Consider the following 16899-nt stretch of genomic DNA (forward strand, 5'->3'; position numbering starts at 1 on the left):
ATGCAAACTGGACGACACCACTCTAAAGCATATGTCTTTGAAGGACACCGTATTTCACTTTAAAGAAACTTAAATGCATCCAGATGATTTCCAGGTTTGCATGACGCGTATGGACAGACAACCTCTAGGAAGAGCAACTCCCAAAAACCGTTTGCGCCCAACAAAAATGTCCAACATGCCGTCTTTCCCCCTGATAAGCCCCTTCTTTTCTGAGTTATATCTCGCACAAAACTATCATTCTTCCCCTGACACCAGGAAGCTACTGTTGAAATGGGCTTAAGGGGAACAGCCTATTTGCATACATAAATGTGAAAATTTGCAAGAAGACAGAGAGGAAAAGAGTGAGAGAGGCCAGGTGAATAAGTCTTCTGTTGGCTGAGGAGCTGCAGCAGTGGAGGAGGGAGGGAAGGTGTTTTGCATATTAAGGTTTTTTTTGCTGGGCAGGTGTCTGAGAGATACAGGAGCTGATTAGAGTTTAGCACAAGGAAAATTTGCCCAGCCATGCAAATTCTAACCCCCCTGACAAACCAACCGCCTTGGTGAGCACGAAGACTCTGCGTGTAAGTGTTTGTGTGTGGCTTTTGGTGTGTGTGTGTGTGTGTGTGTGTGTGTGTGTGTGGGAGTTATTTGTGTGTATGACCATGTGTGTGTGTGTGTTATGAGTGCGGGTGCGTGGGTTGTGTGTTTTTCGCTGTTTGATGTTTGTGTGGGAATGGTGTGTTTGTGTGTATTATGCATGTGCATGGACACATTTGTTATGTTTTTCCGTCTTGAATGTGCGTGTGTGTGTGTGTGTGTGTGTGTGTGTGTGTGTGTGTGTGTGTGAGTCATAGAGGTAACATGGAGATGGAAATGTACTGGATGTGTATCAGGATGCCCCCAAGGCCCTTTTCTGTGGATCTCTCCCCTTTCTCCTCCACCTCCTCCTCCTCCTCTTCCTCCCCTACCTGCCTGCACCACCACTTGAAACAGGAGCCTACGCAGATTCAGCAAGCACACACGCACGCACACACACTCACACACACACACACACACACACACACACACACACACACACACACACACACCGAGTTTTCCCTTTGCCAGATTCTGCATCATCAAAGTTCCATCCACCTTGGTGGCGTCTTTGGAATGAATATGTCCTCTGTTTCAGTGATCACACACACACACACACACACACACACACACACACACACACACACACACACACACACACACACACACACACACACACACACACACACACACACACACACACACACACACACACACACACACGTCTGTGGCCTTTCTTGTTTGATGCTAATCTGCTCTGTCACTGTGCTGCCCTAATACGCTCCCCATCTCCCTCCCAGCTCCTCTTTTGTCGCGATTGTTTCCCCTTTTCCTTTCATATCCCTCCTCCCTCACTCCCTCTCGTCGTTCTCTCTTCCTTCTGTTGCCTCTCTCCTTTCATTCTTTCATCCTCCTCTTTTGCATGTCTTCCGTTACTCCCCCCCGCTCCGTCCTCTCCCTCGCTTTTTCCCCCCATTAGGAAGTTTTAATGGCATAATTGTCACATTCCTTCTGGCACAATGAACACCAGCGGTAATTAAAGAGCTTGCCGTTAATTACCTAGACCCCGGCTCTACTTTCCTCTTTTCTCAGCCCCCCTCCTGATCCCCTCTCTTCTTCTCTTTCTTCTCCGCTTCTCACTCGCTCTGTCCATTGCCATCAAAGTCTTCCGAAAACACACCCGGCCTCCCAAAGCCTTGACTTTGAGCGAGCAGCGCTTTAATGTGAGGACTCAAGTGAAAATTCTCGCTTAGTGTCCTTTTCTTTTTACTCCGCAGCCCCCTCTGTCTGTCTTTGAACCCCCAATGACAACACACATCATCTTTCATACGACAGGAATGTGTGTGACCTGGTAATGGGCTAGAAACAGAGAGAGAGAGGTGGGGTCTAATAAAGAGGCAGTTTTATGATGGCTCTGGGAAACTCTCAGATTTCCATAAGACAGACTAGGCCAAGTTTCTTCTGTCAGTGACCACTCCTCCCACAGAGGACACACACACACACACACACACACACACACACACACACACACACACACACACACACACACACACACACACACACACACACACTCATGAATACACTCATACATACACACACCTCGGCATTTAAAAGAGGAAGTCCCTATGATCTCTAGGTGAAAGGGAGGGACCAGCGAACACGGTGACAAGCCTTCGTCCGCGCGCGCACACACACACATGTGGGTATCGTGTGTCCTCTCTTATCAGCTGCTCTTTCTCCTATTGGAAAGATGTCTCACTCTTTTTGTCCCTCTTCCTCTTTTGTCTGTCCATCCGTCTGTCATCCCTCTATTTGAATTGATGACGCCCCTCCACAGACGCACTGATCCGCTGTGTCTTGACCGGGAAATAACAAAAGAAAGTTTGACTTTTTCGCTCCCGAGCTCTCGCATGCAGCCTCTGCCTTTTCCCTCTTTTTCTCCCAGCTTTTCCTCCCGCTATCTCTCCGTCTCCCTCCTTCCCACTCTCTCTGCGTCTCTCCAACTCTCCATCCATTACCAGAGCCACAGAGAGCTGAGAGCAGATGCTGTCTGTCCAACCGCCGTGCCCCATAGCATTGTGTGCTTCACCTCTCCTTCCCCCCTCGCTCCCTCGTTCCTCCTCTTCACGTCCCTCTCGGGGCTCCATTTGTTCTCCACCCAGAGAGGCTAATGTCTGTTTTCTCCTCCTCCTTCGTTTCCCCTCCCTGTCTCCCTTGCACTCCTTCATTCCTGTCCTTTTTTTGGGGGGGTCGGGCAGTTTCTCACCACATAGGGCACGGTGTGTGTGTGTGTGTGTGTGTGTGTGTGTGTGTGTGTGTGTGTGTGGGGTGTGTCTTTGACCTGGGTTCAACCTCAGGGGACTTGAGGTGAAAAGGTCACGGCCGTTGCACTGGATGCACAGGCAAAGATACAGACACAAACACATGTAAACATACATGAGTGCCTACAAACACCTAGTTGCGCACAGGTGTGGTGTTTTCAGTAAAAGGCTCTAGGGGTCTCTTTGAAGGCGATTGAAGACAAAAAGAGGTAGAAGATAGAGAAGAGAGATGAAAAGCTGGCGGTATAGATTTAGGTTCAGAGCTGCCAAAAATACAACCGATACAATTTGCCAGTGGGTTTATGTCAACTACACACACACACAACTCCCCTCACTCGCTTACTCCCCCTCATATCTACAGTATCTGCTGTCAGTCCCCTAATCTCTATCGCTCCCATTGAGAAAAGGTTGCACCAAACTCCCCTACATGTGCATTCATCATGCATTCACACTACAGCTGTACAGCATCATATGCAGCAACAGATAATGAGCAGAGCACTGGCCGTCCTTGTATACCCACATGCAGTTGTGTGTGTGTGTGTGTGTGTGTGTGTGTGTGTGTGTGTGTGTGTGTGTGTGTGAGCAAGCAGACACACCAGCTTCTACAGAGATGGTACAATTAGGGCAGTAATGATGACCTGAGGAGAGGAGCCGTCTTATGTTGTGAACTCATATTTATCATTCGCGACGTGAACTGAATCACAGATGTGATGGATGATGCGGAGCGAGACGGGGAGTTCAGCGACATTCATTCAAACGTGTGCCGCTGTTTCACCATATATTCAAGTCACGACACTGCGAGAAGTCAGAATTTTGTGATGCTTAAAGGCTTGAAAGGTAGGTTTTTTTACGCAGATAGTTTCAGTTTTATTTATCAAAATTTGAGCTTATCCATCTCTGAATTTCTGCTGCCGCCCTAACACAATGGAGATGAATATCATTGCATTTGTGGTGCACAGCATTGCAAAGTGCAGCAGCGATGTGTCTTTCCAGGAACACCGTCCCTGATAATCTATAGAACACTGTCAACGATTGTCATTGGAACTACTTTCTGCAAGAAATAATCCCCACAAAAATTGTTGTTGACGGCATATTTTGGAGCAAAATCAAGGCAAATATTACTCAAATGATCTGAAAGGCTAGATAATACTTGAAGTTAGTGGGAAAACTGCGTTTTTGGAGGGTGAGCTGGCCCTTTAAAGACAGAAAGGTTGAACACTGGTTCACTGTACACCGCTGGTCCCTGTGGCAAACGCGTCTCAAAAAAGATTTGAACAAACCTGACATTATTTGATATTTCTGCTGTGATGTGAGCGTCATTTACGACTTGTCTTGGCTTTGTAGAACTCTTGGAGAGAAGAGTTAGGGGGAGAAAAGAATAGAGAGCAGGATCATCTGCTTCTCAGTGAATAGCCGGGGGCTATTGAGGGCCCCCGTTTGACGTAGTCTGACAGGTCTTTTCTTCACCGCGTGGTGCGGCTGTGTCTGTGTGTGTGCGCGCTCATACGTGTGCACGTGCGTGAGATGTGAGAATAAGCCACTTTATTCTGCACACTGATTAAATGACCAGAGCTGTGTGTAGAGCCTGGGGCACCAGGGGTGGCGAGGAATCACTTAAACATAAAGAACTACATGATCCCCTCTCTCCTTTTCTCACCTGCTCACACACAAACATCTCCTCTCACTGTGCTCATCCAACACTCCGCTCTCCCTCCTTCCTGCTTTTCCACCAGTACTCCCCCCCTCCTCCTCTTCCTCCTCCTCCCTTCTTCTCCCCCCTCCTCCCTCCTTCTGTCCCTGGTCACCTTGTGAGGGGCAGCCTGCTCTGTGGCACAGCTGCTGATTATGTCATTATTTCTGGACCATTTTGGTCTCCCTCCGTGTGTGTGTGTGTGTGTGTGTGTGTGTGTCTGTGTGTGTGTGAGACTAATGAAGCGTGGCAAAGGGACTCATGCCAAAATGACCAGGGCGTGCATCAGAGCTGCAGATGTGTCAAAGCAACCCCCCCATTCACACACACACACACACACACACACACACACACACACACACACACACACACACATGCGCACACACACTTCCCGTTTCCCTCACCGATGCCAAACTCTCCCTCCTTCAAATCCAATCTGCAGTTTATTATTTTTCTTTCTTCTCCTGCCATCTTGTTCTCTCACTTGCCCTTCCTTCCTTTCTCCTTCCATCCATCCATCCATCTTCCATCCTCCCTCCTTCGCTGCAGCTCCTTGCCCTCCATCCTTCATTGTTTGCCCGCCCACCCACACCCTCCTTCTTCCTACCCCTCTATTCTTCCTCTCCCTCCCTCCCTCTGTTCTCCTCCTCTCCAGATGTCCTGTTCCTATCTTCCAGACTCCCTTGCTCTTTTCTTTCCCTTCTGCCTCCTGCTCTCTCGGTCTCTCTGAGCTGGGTTGACTTCCTGACCTCCAGAGGCCCCGTTACAGCGCTCTGTGACCCCCCTTCGTTCAGATCACTTTCTCTCAGCCTGTGTCTGCCATACAAGCTCAGACGATGAATTTTTAAGTCTCTAAACAAGGGCTTGAACTGTGATTTCTAGCTTCCCCTGCTGTTTGCAATTCTTCTGAGTCCAGATTATTTTTCTGTCTGTTGTCTGAGTCTGTTGTCTGACTTGATATAAAGCTAACACCCTCGCAATGACCCCCAATTTCTGTGAAGCAAGGGAAAGAGAGGAGATGGCAAGAGGAGAGGAAAGACATGTCAAAGAGGCCCTGATATGATATGAATTCTGAGCCTGTGTGTGTGTGTGTGTGTGTGTGTGTGTGTGTGTAGGGGTGGGGGGTTGAGGCAAGTAAAGGTGGAGGGAGGAGCGAGGAAGACGGGATAGGAGAGCGACTTCATCAGTGTCTTTGACCCTGTCCTGTCCTTGACTCCCCGACGGAGGTGCACCTTGAGAAGAGCCCATGTGACGCTGGTGCTCACGCTCACATACGTACTCAGACCAGACAGCAAGACACACACACACACACACACACACACACACACACACATATATGTATGCAACAGCCCCTCAAGGCTCCATGTTCTCAAGGCTATCAGTGGAGTGAGGGTGGCTGGTGTTTGCTCAGCTTTGAGGCCCATTTCCCGTCCCAGTAGCTGCGTAAGCACGGAGAAAAACGCACACCTCATGAGAGATCTGAGGGGAAATCAGGAAAAGCGGATGATTGAGAGCATGAAGAAAATGAAGCACCTGGGAAGGAAATGGTTGAACGCAGCACCCGCCGCAACTGTGCCCATTCTTTTCCCCGCTAGTCGTTTGGACTCTTCAGCCATGGCACAGTCTTATCAGCGGGAGAGGGGGTTGGGGACAAGCGTAGTGAGGGGTAGGAAGAAAGGGGACATGGGTTGTGTTTGCCTAAAGTGACAGTGTGGGCCAAGGGCTTATCAAGGCCTTTGTAGATTATTGATCAGAGCAGATACACGAGGCACAGGGGGCCTGTGTGTGAGTGTGTGTTCGCGGTTCGGGAAGCTCTGGCTTGACTCACTGAAATGTCACGGGCCTGCTCGACTTCAGTTTGAACTTTTGTTTTGAAATGTGTGTTTCGCTGCCAGCAGGAGTGAGAATATTCTTAAGAAACTGCAAACAAACACATTACACATCAATGCCAGATGACCCCCATCTGTGGCATTCGGAGCATTGCAAAATCTATAAATTCCCTGTCTCACACACCCACACACACACAAACAAACACAATGACCGAAAAAGCATGGGAAGCATTGGTATTCCCAGGCTGAACTGGGGTTAGGAATTAACCTGGCTGGCAGCAGGGGCTTCTGTTGTGTCCCTGCATTTCATCCTTCAAGGCTACAGCTCACTAGCGCACACACTCACTTGCACACACAGCCTTATCTTCCAGGGTCTCGTCTTGTTTGGCCAACGCTGTGCAAATAGAAGGTGCAATACATCTCCTGACAGTTCCCAAAAGCAAGGGGGAGAAACACGTTGGCCAAACAAACAGCCAACCCTGAGTCAACGAGAGAGAGGAGATTTCTCAGGCTTCACCGAAACACAGGCAAAGACACACACACACATGCACTTCCACAGTGTGTGTAACAGTAGCCTTTATCTGAGGGCTTGGGCCTCCGGCTACCTTTTTAAACGTTTGTCTAAGCAGTCTTAAGACAGGAGCCGCTGCTGGAGTGAATAGCTCCCAGCAAGCCGTCCACAGGCTCCTATTGTCCTCCGTCATATTTTATTATCTCATCAAAAAGCAGGAAATCCGATTCCCTCTCTCTGAAAAAGAGCTTATCCTTCTGTCTCAAAGCGACCTGTCACGAGAGAGGGAGATGGAGAGAGGTGGAGAGAATGGAGGAGAGAGTTGTGGGGGGAGTCAGTGAATGAGAGTGATTAACTGCCTCATCGTTGCCTCTTGTCAGAGAAGTCCCTCTTTCTTTCTGTCTTTCTTTCTTTCCCTGTGATTGGCATTTACCCAACACACAGCACAATGTAAAGGTTAGGGAAACGTGTGTGTATCCAGTCCAGCTTTTTCTTTGCTGATTCTTTTCTCTATCTTCCTCCTTTCATATTATGTTACTCAGGGGCAGAGCAACAGTAATATCCCTTTTCATGAAAGCTTTTGTTTTTTTGGACCCCCCTCCCTCCACACACACACACACTTCCATCCTCTCCGTCTTTCTCACAAATTCTCTCAAACAAAACCACTATTTTCCTGAAGGCCATATGATTTTATCAGCAGATAGCGTAGAAGAGGTCGACCTCAGCTCTGCTCGTCCTCCTTAATTCAGGCTCATCCACGCTGAAGTCGAAAATGCTGTTGGTTATTTTAATGTTCTTATGACCACAAACAGTGCCTCCTGTGCTACCACGCTGATCTGATCTCATAACTGCGAAGTCATAAATAAACACAAATGCAGATTAATGACAACAGCTGTGTTACGTGGCGGTCTCTGTTGACAATGGGCGATCACAGAGAAAGTTAGAGGTGGCAGAAAGTTGCCTTTGCTGCCACGCAGCCGCCGACCATGACCGAGCAGGTTACGTCACCGTTTTCCAAAAGCTCCACACTAAAAGGCAAAGCTGGCATTTTCAGATTTATCCACCCTGGAGACAGTTTTTAAAAAGCTCCTTTCAGATGAGGAAAACTCTGGCGTCGTGTGGACCAAAAGCCAAAGAGAAAAAGGCACATTTTCGCATTTAGCCAGCAGTGTGGACGCACTCTCAGTCACCTTGTTTGCCTTTTCCAGGCATCATTCCACGCACACACAGCCCTCCATCCATTGCTCTATGCTCTTTTTTTCCTGCTTCCCTCCCTTCCTCCCTCCCTCCCTCTCTCCTCCCCTCTTTGTACATCTGTCCTTTAATTTTGGGCTCTGCTGAGAAGTTGTTAAAAAGCCCTATGAAATATGTATGAAGGATTGTGAGCCACGCGATTGGCCCCATTTACCGGACAGCCGAGCGAATGAACGGCCACACTGGATAATCCCCCACAATGCCTCTGGAACAAAGGCCCAACAGCTGACCCTAGAGAGAGAGATGAAGAGGGGGTGGGGGGGGGAGTGGGACAAGGGAGGGGTTACAAACAGTTAAGGCTCACTGCTGGTCAGGAGGCAGCTTGCTCACATACACAACTCACACACACTCGCAAAACAAAGGCTTGTGGGACAGGAATAACTCCCTCTGTTCTGTCGCTCCGCTCTCTCTCCTTAGACTCTTCTCAGCCCCTCCTTCTCTCGCCATCTCTCTCTCCCCCCCTCCCGCTCTCACTCTCTCGCTCTCTCAGTCAAGAGGATCTGAAATACCAATACCCTTTTCTCCTTGACATTGCTTTCTCCTTGCAGTCAGCGTTTTGCTGTCCTTTTATAGTCAAAACGTCAGGAGAAATTCCATGCAGGAATATTCTTAGTAATGCGGCACTCCCTGCGTCTGATGGCCAGGGCGCCGCGCTGCACCGGCCCGTTAGCCAGGTCTTTTGGGAAAAGGGTGCACATGCCCACACAGACACTTACAGCATGTACACACAAAGTTGCCCTCACGTCGGGGTCATTGTGCCAGTATTTCAGAGAGGACAGCAGTCCAAACAATGAATTAAATCCACTTCCATCGCACCAGAGGGGAATTCAATATTTGGGGAATTGGGTTAGCCTGTGTGTGTTCTCTCTCTCTCTCTCTCTCTCTCTCTCTCTCTCTCTCTCTCTCTCTCTCTCTCTCTCTCTCTCTCTCTCTCTCTCTCTCTGCCAGACACACACACACACTTCTTCACAACTAACCTTTTCACTTGAGCGCTGGATAGAGATATGCACACACACCAAACACACAGGCATCTTAGCCTCCATTCATCACCCTGAGGGGGGTGGGTGGCTGTCCCATGTGTGTGCAAGTGTGTATGTGAAGAGGCGCGTGTGTTTGACTGTGTGTGTGAGTGAGTGTGTGTGTGTGTGTGTGTGTGTGTGTGTGTGTGTGTGTGTGTGTGTGTGTGTGTGTGTGTGTGTGTGTGTGTGTGTGTTCCAGTGGCCACTAACCTTGCTGTGTCCTGACACTCCTGATGAGTATCTGCAGGACACTGGAGGAGAGGAGCGGAGCGGAGTGCGCACTGTCAGGCATTTGGGCAAGCTGCTGTATATGTGTGTGTGTGTGCGTGCGTGTGTTTGTGTGTGTGTGAGCATCAAGGGAGGCGGGCAGGGAGACAGTCAGCATTATCCAAGCAGGTGACCCCTGAAGGCTGCGTCGCCCTGGAGCTTTGAGTCGAGGAAAGAGACTCAGCCAAATACACCAGGGTAGCTAGTGTGTGTGTGTGTGTGTGTGTGTGTGTGTGTGTGTGTGTGTGTGTGTGTGTGTGTGTGTGTGTGTGTGTGTGTGTGGCAAGCATTATGTAGAGCTCTGTAACAGTACAGGATGTGTCATCTCCTTGGCACAAGGAGGTGTGTGCACTGGTGTGTGCGCTCACGCCTGCATGAGTGTATGAGTGTATGAGTGTGTGTGTGTGTGTGTGTGTGTGAGTGTGTGTGTGTGTGTGTGTGTGTGTGTGTGTGTGTGTGTGTGTGTGTGTGTGTGTGTGTGTGTGTGTGACAGAGTGTTGGCTTGGGGGAAGGTGTCACAGATCTTTGCCAGACTAATCATCTCCATGGTGTCGGTGAGCGCTGCTGTCAGGCACACTAAAGAGGCGGCGTGTCTCCCCGTTCCCAAAGCATTTAGTACTTCCTCTTTCGCCAGCACCTCTCTGCCGCTCTTCACTCAGCTCCGCTTTCTTGTTTGGTCACAGATTTACAGTAGGACTCGTAAAGATGTCACGCTCACCGGGTTGTGGAGAGGGAAGCGGGAGGTGTGAGAAACCTGAGAAATCACAAGAAGTGACTTTTCTCAGGCCGACGCCTCAGTTGGCTTTTCAGGAAGTAGCTACTCAAGAGAAAGGAGATTTATGGTTTTACATCCACTGTGAAAATATCAATGTATTCTGCAAGGGAGGAGACAGAAGTGTTGAGTGTGATGCAAGTAAATACTGCTGCAAAATGACAGAGCTGGGAAGAGGAAGGAGTTCTGTCGGGCATGCAGGGTACCAGATATGAGAGTCCCGTTCGATGTTGGAGCACTTTGAAGGCTCCAACAGGAAACTCTCCAGGTTCATCTGTACAAAAGATGAGCAGCTGTGTGAGAAAATGTCTGCTTCTTTGATAACACGTCAAAGGCATGATTCAGAGTAAGGAGAAAAATTAACTACGACTCCCAAGAAGCATTTCAGAAATATCCAGTCGCTGGGCTAAAACTTTCTGCCATTTAAAACGAGTCATTTTCCAGCTTTGAGTCAATTCGAGATGATTTTGGCAACTGTCACACGGTGTTTTGTTCATATTTGTACCTGCAAAGCCTTCTGAATATGATACAGCCCTGATTCATTCATCTAACTGGCAGCTGAGGCTTGTGGGTATTGTAGTGTTTAGATGTATCCACTATATCATACTAACAGGAAAGATGGCCATAATATAAACTTATAGTATCTCTCAGTTATCAGTACCATTCTATTGTTTCTATGCTGTGATATATTGTTTACAGTGGGGAAAAAAAATCATCATAGTGCCAAATGTTGGGTTTTCTTTTTTCCTCCTCTTTCTTCCACCCAAACAGAAGCAGCCAGAGAAAAGTGAGATCATACTCAGAAAGCTTCGGGTGCATCAACAGGACTGGACTCTCAAATCTGACATTTCTGTTCTTCTTGTGTCTTTAAAGGTCCCCGATCGCTTCCTGGAAGTGGCCGAGATCACACTGAGGGAGTTCTTCAACGCCATCGTGGCCGGCAAAGACGTGGACCCGTCCTGGAAGAAGGCCATCTACAAGGTCATCTGCAAACTGGACAGCGAGGTCCCCGAGGTCTTCAAGTCCCCCAACTGTCTCCAAGAGCTTCTACACGAGTAAATTTCCTCCTCCTCCTCCTCCTCCTCCTCCTCCTCCTCGCTCGACGCTTTGCGCTTTTTTTTTTCTCTGATTTCATAGAATTTCAAAATGATACTCTCTTTTGTTTTTCCTCTTGCCCAACTTCACTTCTGATTTCCTGTTTTTTATTTTGAAATTTTTGAATGTATGAAAGTTATGAAGTAGCATTCCCAATCTGAAGCCTCTGTGGCAGTTCCTAAATGACCTAGCTATTGTGTTGTTGTTCTTATATGATAATTACCATGACGGTTATAATTTGTTTTGTTTTTCTATGATTCTGAACTGAAGAGACTCATCTTATTGGGTGTTTTTTGGACCGCGTGAATCCTCATCCGTTTTGGCCTGTTTTATGATCAACACTAACTAAGCCCTCAGAGTGTGGAAGGAGCTCCCATTGGCACTACTAAGAACATAGGCTGGGTCCCCTAAAGACTTTACTCATGGGGGGGGGGGTCCCACCAACTCAGTGGGTGTCCAAATGAACTGTCCCTGTGAAGTTGGTGCCCAATAGACTGTGCTACTGAAGATGTCCCCAACAGGACAGTCACACACACACTCACACACATGCACACAAAAACAAGGCCTAGTGAGGTTATTGACTGGACTAAGACTGGACTCGTGGTACTGGTCTGTACTAGTCTGTGGGACTTGGACTGGTTTCAAATAGCTACTGAGCTCTACCATGTTTTGAAGTGTGTTTTCCCCGCAAGTAGGGCATTGTGTTTATTGGCTGTACATTATTATTTTGATTATTATTATTATTGTTATTGTTGTTTATGATTATTTGTCATCACTGCTTGCTGAAGATTGGCACTTCCGAGATTTGTTTGTCCCTTGATGCCGTTGCAGAAAAAAATAAATTATTGCTATTAATATTATTCCACAAGAGTTTAGATTCTGAAATATTTCACCCCTATTTCCCATCCCTGTCCTTACTCTTGTTTTTGTTGGTCCACCTCTGAAGTGGACTTTGGTTTTGTTAATTTCATTTTGGGTTTTTTTGTGGTCGGGGTCTGGGGCAACTTGCCTGGAAAGTGTTTCAATTTGGGGTTTTAATGGAGGGCCATCAGAGTGGGCTTCTCTATACAGCTGTAGTGATTAGCCTATCCAGTCTGGCAACACTGCCGGAAAAGGAGTTGAACTGCAGAAACACATGAAGTAAACGGTGCAGAAGTGTAGGAATATGCAGAAGACGTGTGGCCTTCAGGTGCGTGACTTGCTGTTTTTAAAACAGCTAAGTTTCTATAGCCACTCCAGCTTTCAACTAAACTGCTCCCACTAAAAGAGCCACTTGTCCAGGCCTGACATGAATCTTATGGGTCTAATTACCTGTTCAGGATCTGTGAACATACACAAAAATGCATAGTTTTTTTTGTATCTTTTTATCGCACTGTTCACTGAATAGCTTGTGTGAGATGAAGTCAGCCTGTTCTTGTGGCAGGCTTTTAGCGTGATTAGCCTAGACAAGGTGTAAATGACATTATGAAGTTATTTGAAAAGCAGTTGATACTTGAATATATCAGAATACTGTGGCAATCTGAAGTACAGTGTCACTGAAACGATGGATAATTGAAAACATACAAACAGAAGCATCACAGGGAGGAAGATAAGAGCAAAGAGAGAGATGAATATAAGATGAAACACAGGCGTTCATTAATTCTGCTTCAAGTGCAACTTCCCCCACAAACAACACACACGCGCACGCACACACACACACACACACACACACACACACACACACACACACACAGCTCCTTCCCTCCATGTTCACCTGCCTTTGAGTGATCGAGCTCCTCTCTCACGGCAACAATACGAGGTCAGAGGTGTGCACTCACCCCAGGGGTAGATGGAGAAGCTCTCAGCACTACAAAGAGCGGGGACAAAGGCACAGAGCGAGGAGCGACACGCACCTGAAACCCTCAACTCTGTCCCTCCGTCCCGAACCGGCAGCTTTTTCAGACCCAAAGTGAGATTCTGTCGAGGCCACCGCGCCTACTTTGCTGAACAGCATTCCTTTTACTTTCACCTGAGATTCTAATCCAAGACTTTCCACTTGAGTTGTGCATGTAGCGTGTTATTAATTTCATCTGCCCTCTCAGGCTTTTAAGAATTTGAAGAAGCGCTTAGTGTTAGCTGCCCTTTTGGTGAGGTAAGTTTGGAGCAATGAGAGGACTTGAATGCCGTCTAGAGTGCGTGCGAGCTGTTGATCTCACCTTGGCGACATTAGCATATAGTGTGTCTGCATGTGTGTGTGTGTGTGTGTGTGTGTGTGTGTGTGTGTGTGTGTGTGTGTGTGTGTGTGTGTGTGTGCGCGGGCGCGTCACAAAAGATCAAAAGGGGCGGGTTGCTTAACCTGCTGACTTGTCTAAGCGAGACAAAGCGCCTGACAAAAGGAGGCAGAGAAAGACGGAGAGCTACTCCCTTCATTATGTCCCCCCTCCCTCCTCCTCCCTGGACAGTGTTCTTCTTAAGATCCAGAGCCCTGAGAGAGCGAGTCGGACATATTTCTCACTGAAGGATGGGCTAGGCCCTGCATGTCTCAGAGGCTCAAAGCACCAGCCAAGGGCTCTAAAGCACCACAAAACAAAGGAGAAAGGAAAGGACACTTTTATCTGATGCACAGATTATTATCGCCCTCCACCCTCCCCCTTCCTGCAACCCCGCCCTAAAGTTAAAGAGTTCCAGGATAATGAAGACTAAAAAATTAAAAATGGATTAGTAAGACCTTAATGCCGTGTTGAGAATATTTTTGTCAAGTTTTCCTTTTCTGGGGTCGTTTGATTTTAAGGATAACATTATTGAAACACATATATAGCCTTTTTTAAGAATTGTAAAAAAAAAAAAAAATCTATGGGAAAAATATATACAGTAGTGGAAATTCTTTGGAAGGCACTGTTAGAAATTGTTTCATATGAGAAAGCTTGAGGGTATTTTTAGTGACGGCTTTGTTTAAATCTGTATTCTGAATAAGTGAGTTGTTGATAGATTAGGAGCAATAGTTGTAGGTTTTTTGCAGGTTTTGTGACCACTTTTCCTTTTGGTTTCTTTACCTTTTTGTATTGTGCTGAATGGCTGTCTTCTTGAGATCAGAAAAATAAACTTGGAATATGTTTTCAGAGTATGAAATATCGTTGTTGCTACTGTAAATACTGTCAGGATGAAACAAAGAATAGCTGTACAGTTTTTTCTATTATCACTCAGAGTGCTAGAGATGGGTGAGAGTGGTTAAAAAAAGACGGATGGAAAAAACGAGGGATGACCCACTCTCTCTAACTGGACTCGTAACCATTCTTCCAAAACAAAAAAACACAGAGGAGAGGTTTTTTTTTTGTTTTTTTTCCCTGCCATGCCTTTAACGGGGGTTCTGTTTCCCGTCGGCAGTGCCCTTGAAGTTGCACCAGCATCCATTTCTTTAATTTTTGCTGACAGAAAGATACATTAGGCTAGCGGTCGGGTAATGATGATGTCACAGAGCTGCCCGTTGGCAGTCTGTGGACCCGGTCTTGTCCAAAAAACCAGGGCAGACTCCCGCCGACATAGCTCTAGATTTGACCTGGGACAGAGACAGGAACTAATTGTCATCAGAAGCGTAGTGTCATGGAGGGGGCACATGTTGTACAGTAACCATTTAAAAAGAGACCGCAGACAGAAAAAAAAGTTATTTATATGCTTTTTTACTGGGTTCAAACAGCTCAAAAAAGTTTGGACTTTCTGTGGAATTTGTGGGCTTTGCATTATGTGTGTGTGTGTGTGTGTGTGTGTGTGTGTGTGTGTGTGTGTGTGTAGATGTATATGAGTGTGTGTCTTTGTGAGAGAAAAGACCGATTATGAGAACCTGTGAACCAGTGAGTGACACAATTCTCAACACTGTGGCCCCTCCCCCACCCCTGGGAGTACCATCCTGACATGTAAATGATTCTCATTAAGCGTTGGCAAAGTGTGTTTGGTGTGTGCGTGCGTGTGTGCGCGCGTGTTGCGATAATTTCCTCTGATCTGTTCTCTGACCTGTTTGAAAGGGGTTTTTGTTTCTTGATGCTTTCAGTAGTAATTCTTTTTTATTATTATTACATTGCTCCTCTTTTTTTTTGTAAATATCAATGACATGGACTTACAGTGATAAATACTGCCTTTGTGTAACTTAGCAATATGTTATGTAAATAGTGTTTTGTTGATGCTTTTTGTATGACATTATTATTCAATTCTAGTGCAGTAATTCCAACTGGAACAGCCATGTTTCAATTACAGTCTGACTAGTTACACACACAGGTTGTAAAATAAAACTCAAGACATGGCTGCTTTTTTTCTGTTATCGGTGTCTATTTGTCTTGCAGATTTTGTGTAATTTATTGGTTTAATTTATCCTAATTTATTTGATGTTATTTTCTTTTGTTTTTCAAACAGGGAAGGCTGTACTGCATTTCATTGAGTAGAACCCACTTAAAAGATTTTAATCCTTACCTACCGAATATAGAATTTTACAAAGAGCGCTCTGGTGTGCCCATTCAATTAAGCGAAATGATAAAATGGAGTTCTTGGCAGCTAAATGGAACTGGACAGTTTAGAATAAATATTAAAAAACAAGGTTGTTTTGTTCCAGGACAGGGCGGAGGGTGGGCTAGAACGCTCAAACTATTTGGAACCAGTTTTGTATTTTCTCTTGAGATTTCTTTCCCCTGTATTGCTTTGGCCCAGCCCAAAAACAACCAGTAGTCAAATTGCCTTTCGTGCCTTCACCCTCTATGAACTGAATGTATGTGCAGTATATATGCAAGCTTGTGCAAAACGAATAAAAAATGGAAATAAAAATGAAAAAGAGAGTAGAAAACGTCTGCTGTTTATGGTTTACTTATATCACCTTCTGCAGGGTCCATGCAAGGGAACAATGTTTGTGTGTGTGTGTGTGGGCATGTATTACTCACATTGTGGGGACACAGTCAAATTTGGGGACTTGTTCTCCACAAATCATTAAGGGTGAAGTTTAGGGTAAGGGTAAGGTTGTTATGGCTACGATTGGGGCAAGTTTCTAGGAAATGAATGGAAGTCGATGTAATGTCACCTAAAACTGATAAAAACACGACTGTTCACAAGTTACGAGAGCATCATGTGACTACAGATTATCTACTGTATAGATACTGTACTGTACTGTATAGATACTATTGTCCTGTTGGAATGAATCAGTGCAGCTCTGAGTGATTCAATGCACTAATGAGAGGTTTGGCAGCAGAGCACCAACCTCCCAGCCTGCTTTTCTCCGTAGACAACTGCAGATGCCGCCTTATCGGGCTAAACGCTACAATCGTCAAAGTCAGGCACAAATACGCACACACACATATATACAAAGATATCCACTATAAGGTTTGTGGAAATGCATACAAGTGTGGCAAAGATTTCGTAAATAAAGACAAGTTAAATGTTCAGAAAAGTTGAAGAAAAAAGAGGAAGGACAAACCTCTTGGAATTTAGGATTATTTTCATTAGCGGTTAATCAGCTAATTGTTTTCTCAATCGTTTTGCAAAGAAATGCATGTGACAAATGCCTGTGATCACCTTCCACAGCCCAAAGGAGATGCACTGAAATCCTGAGTCCAAAACCAAAAGATGCCT

At 46.3% G+C, this 16899-nt stretch overlaps 1 protein-coding gene across 2 annotated transcripts in view; it reads left to right on the forward strand.

Moving 5' to 3' along the window:
- Positions 1-16108, forward strand: part of LOC139347714 (prospero homeobox protein 1-like) — a 33286-nt gene extending 17178 nt beyond the window's left edge. The window contains exons 5-6 of one of the 2 annotated variants that reach the window (XM_070987465.1): positions 11092-15051; positions 15082-16108. In XM_070987465.1, the coding sequence (XP_070843566.1) occupies positions 11092-11277 (186 nt within the window). In that variant the 3' untranslated portion in view covers positions 11278-15051; positions 15082-16108. The remainder of the gene's footprint in view (positions 1-11091; positions 15052-15081) is intronic. The other variant, XM_070987466.1, reaches the window with a different exon arrangement.
- The last annotated feature ends 791 nt before the right edge of the window (positions 16109-16899 follow it).

This window comes from Chaetodon trifascialis, chromosome 19, assembly GCF_039877785.1.
Source record: "Chaetodon trifascialis isolate fChaTrf1 chromosome 19, fChaTrf1.hap1, whole genome shotgun sequence".
Lineage (NCBI taxonomy): Eukaryota > Metazoa > Chordata > Actinopteri > Chaetodontiformes > Chaetodontidae > Chaetodon > Chaetodon trifascialis.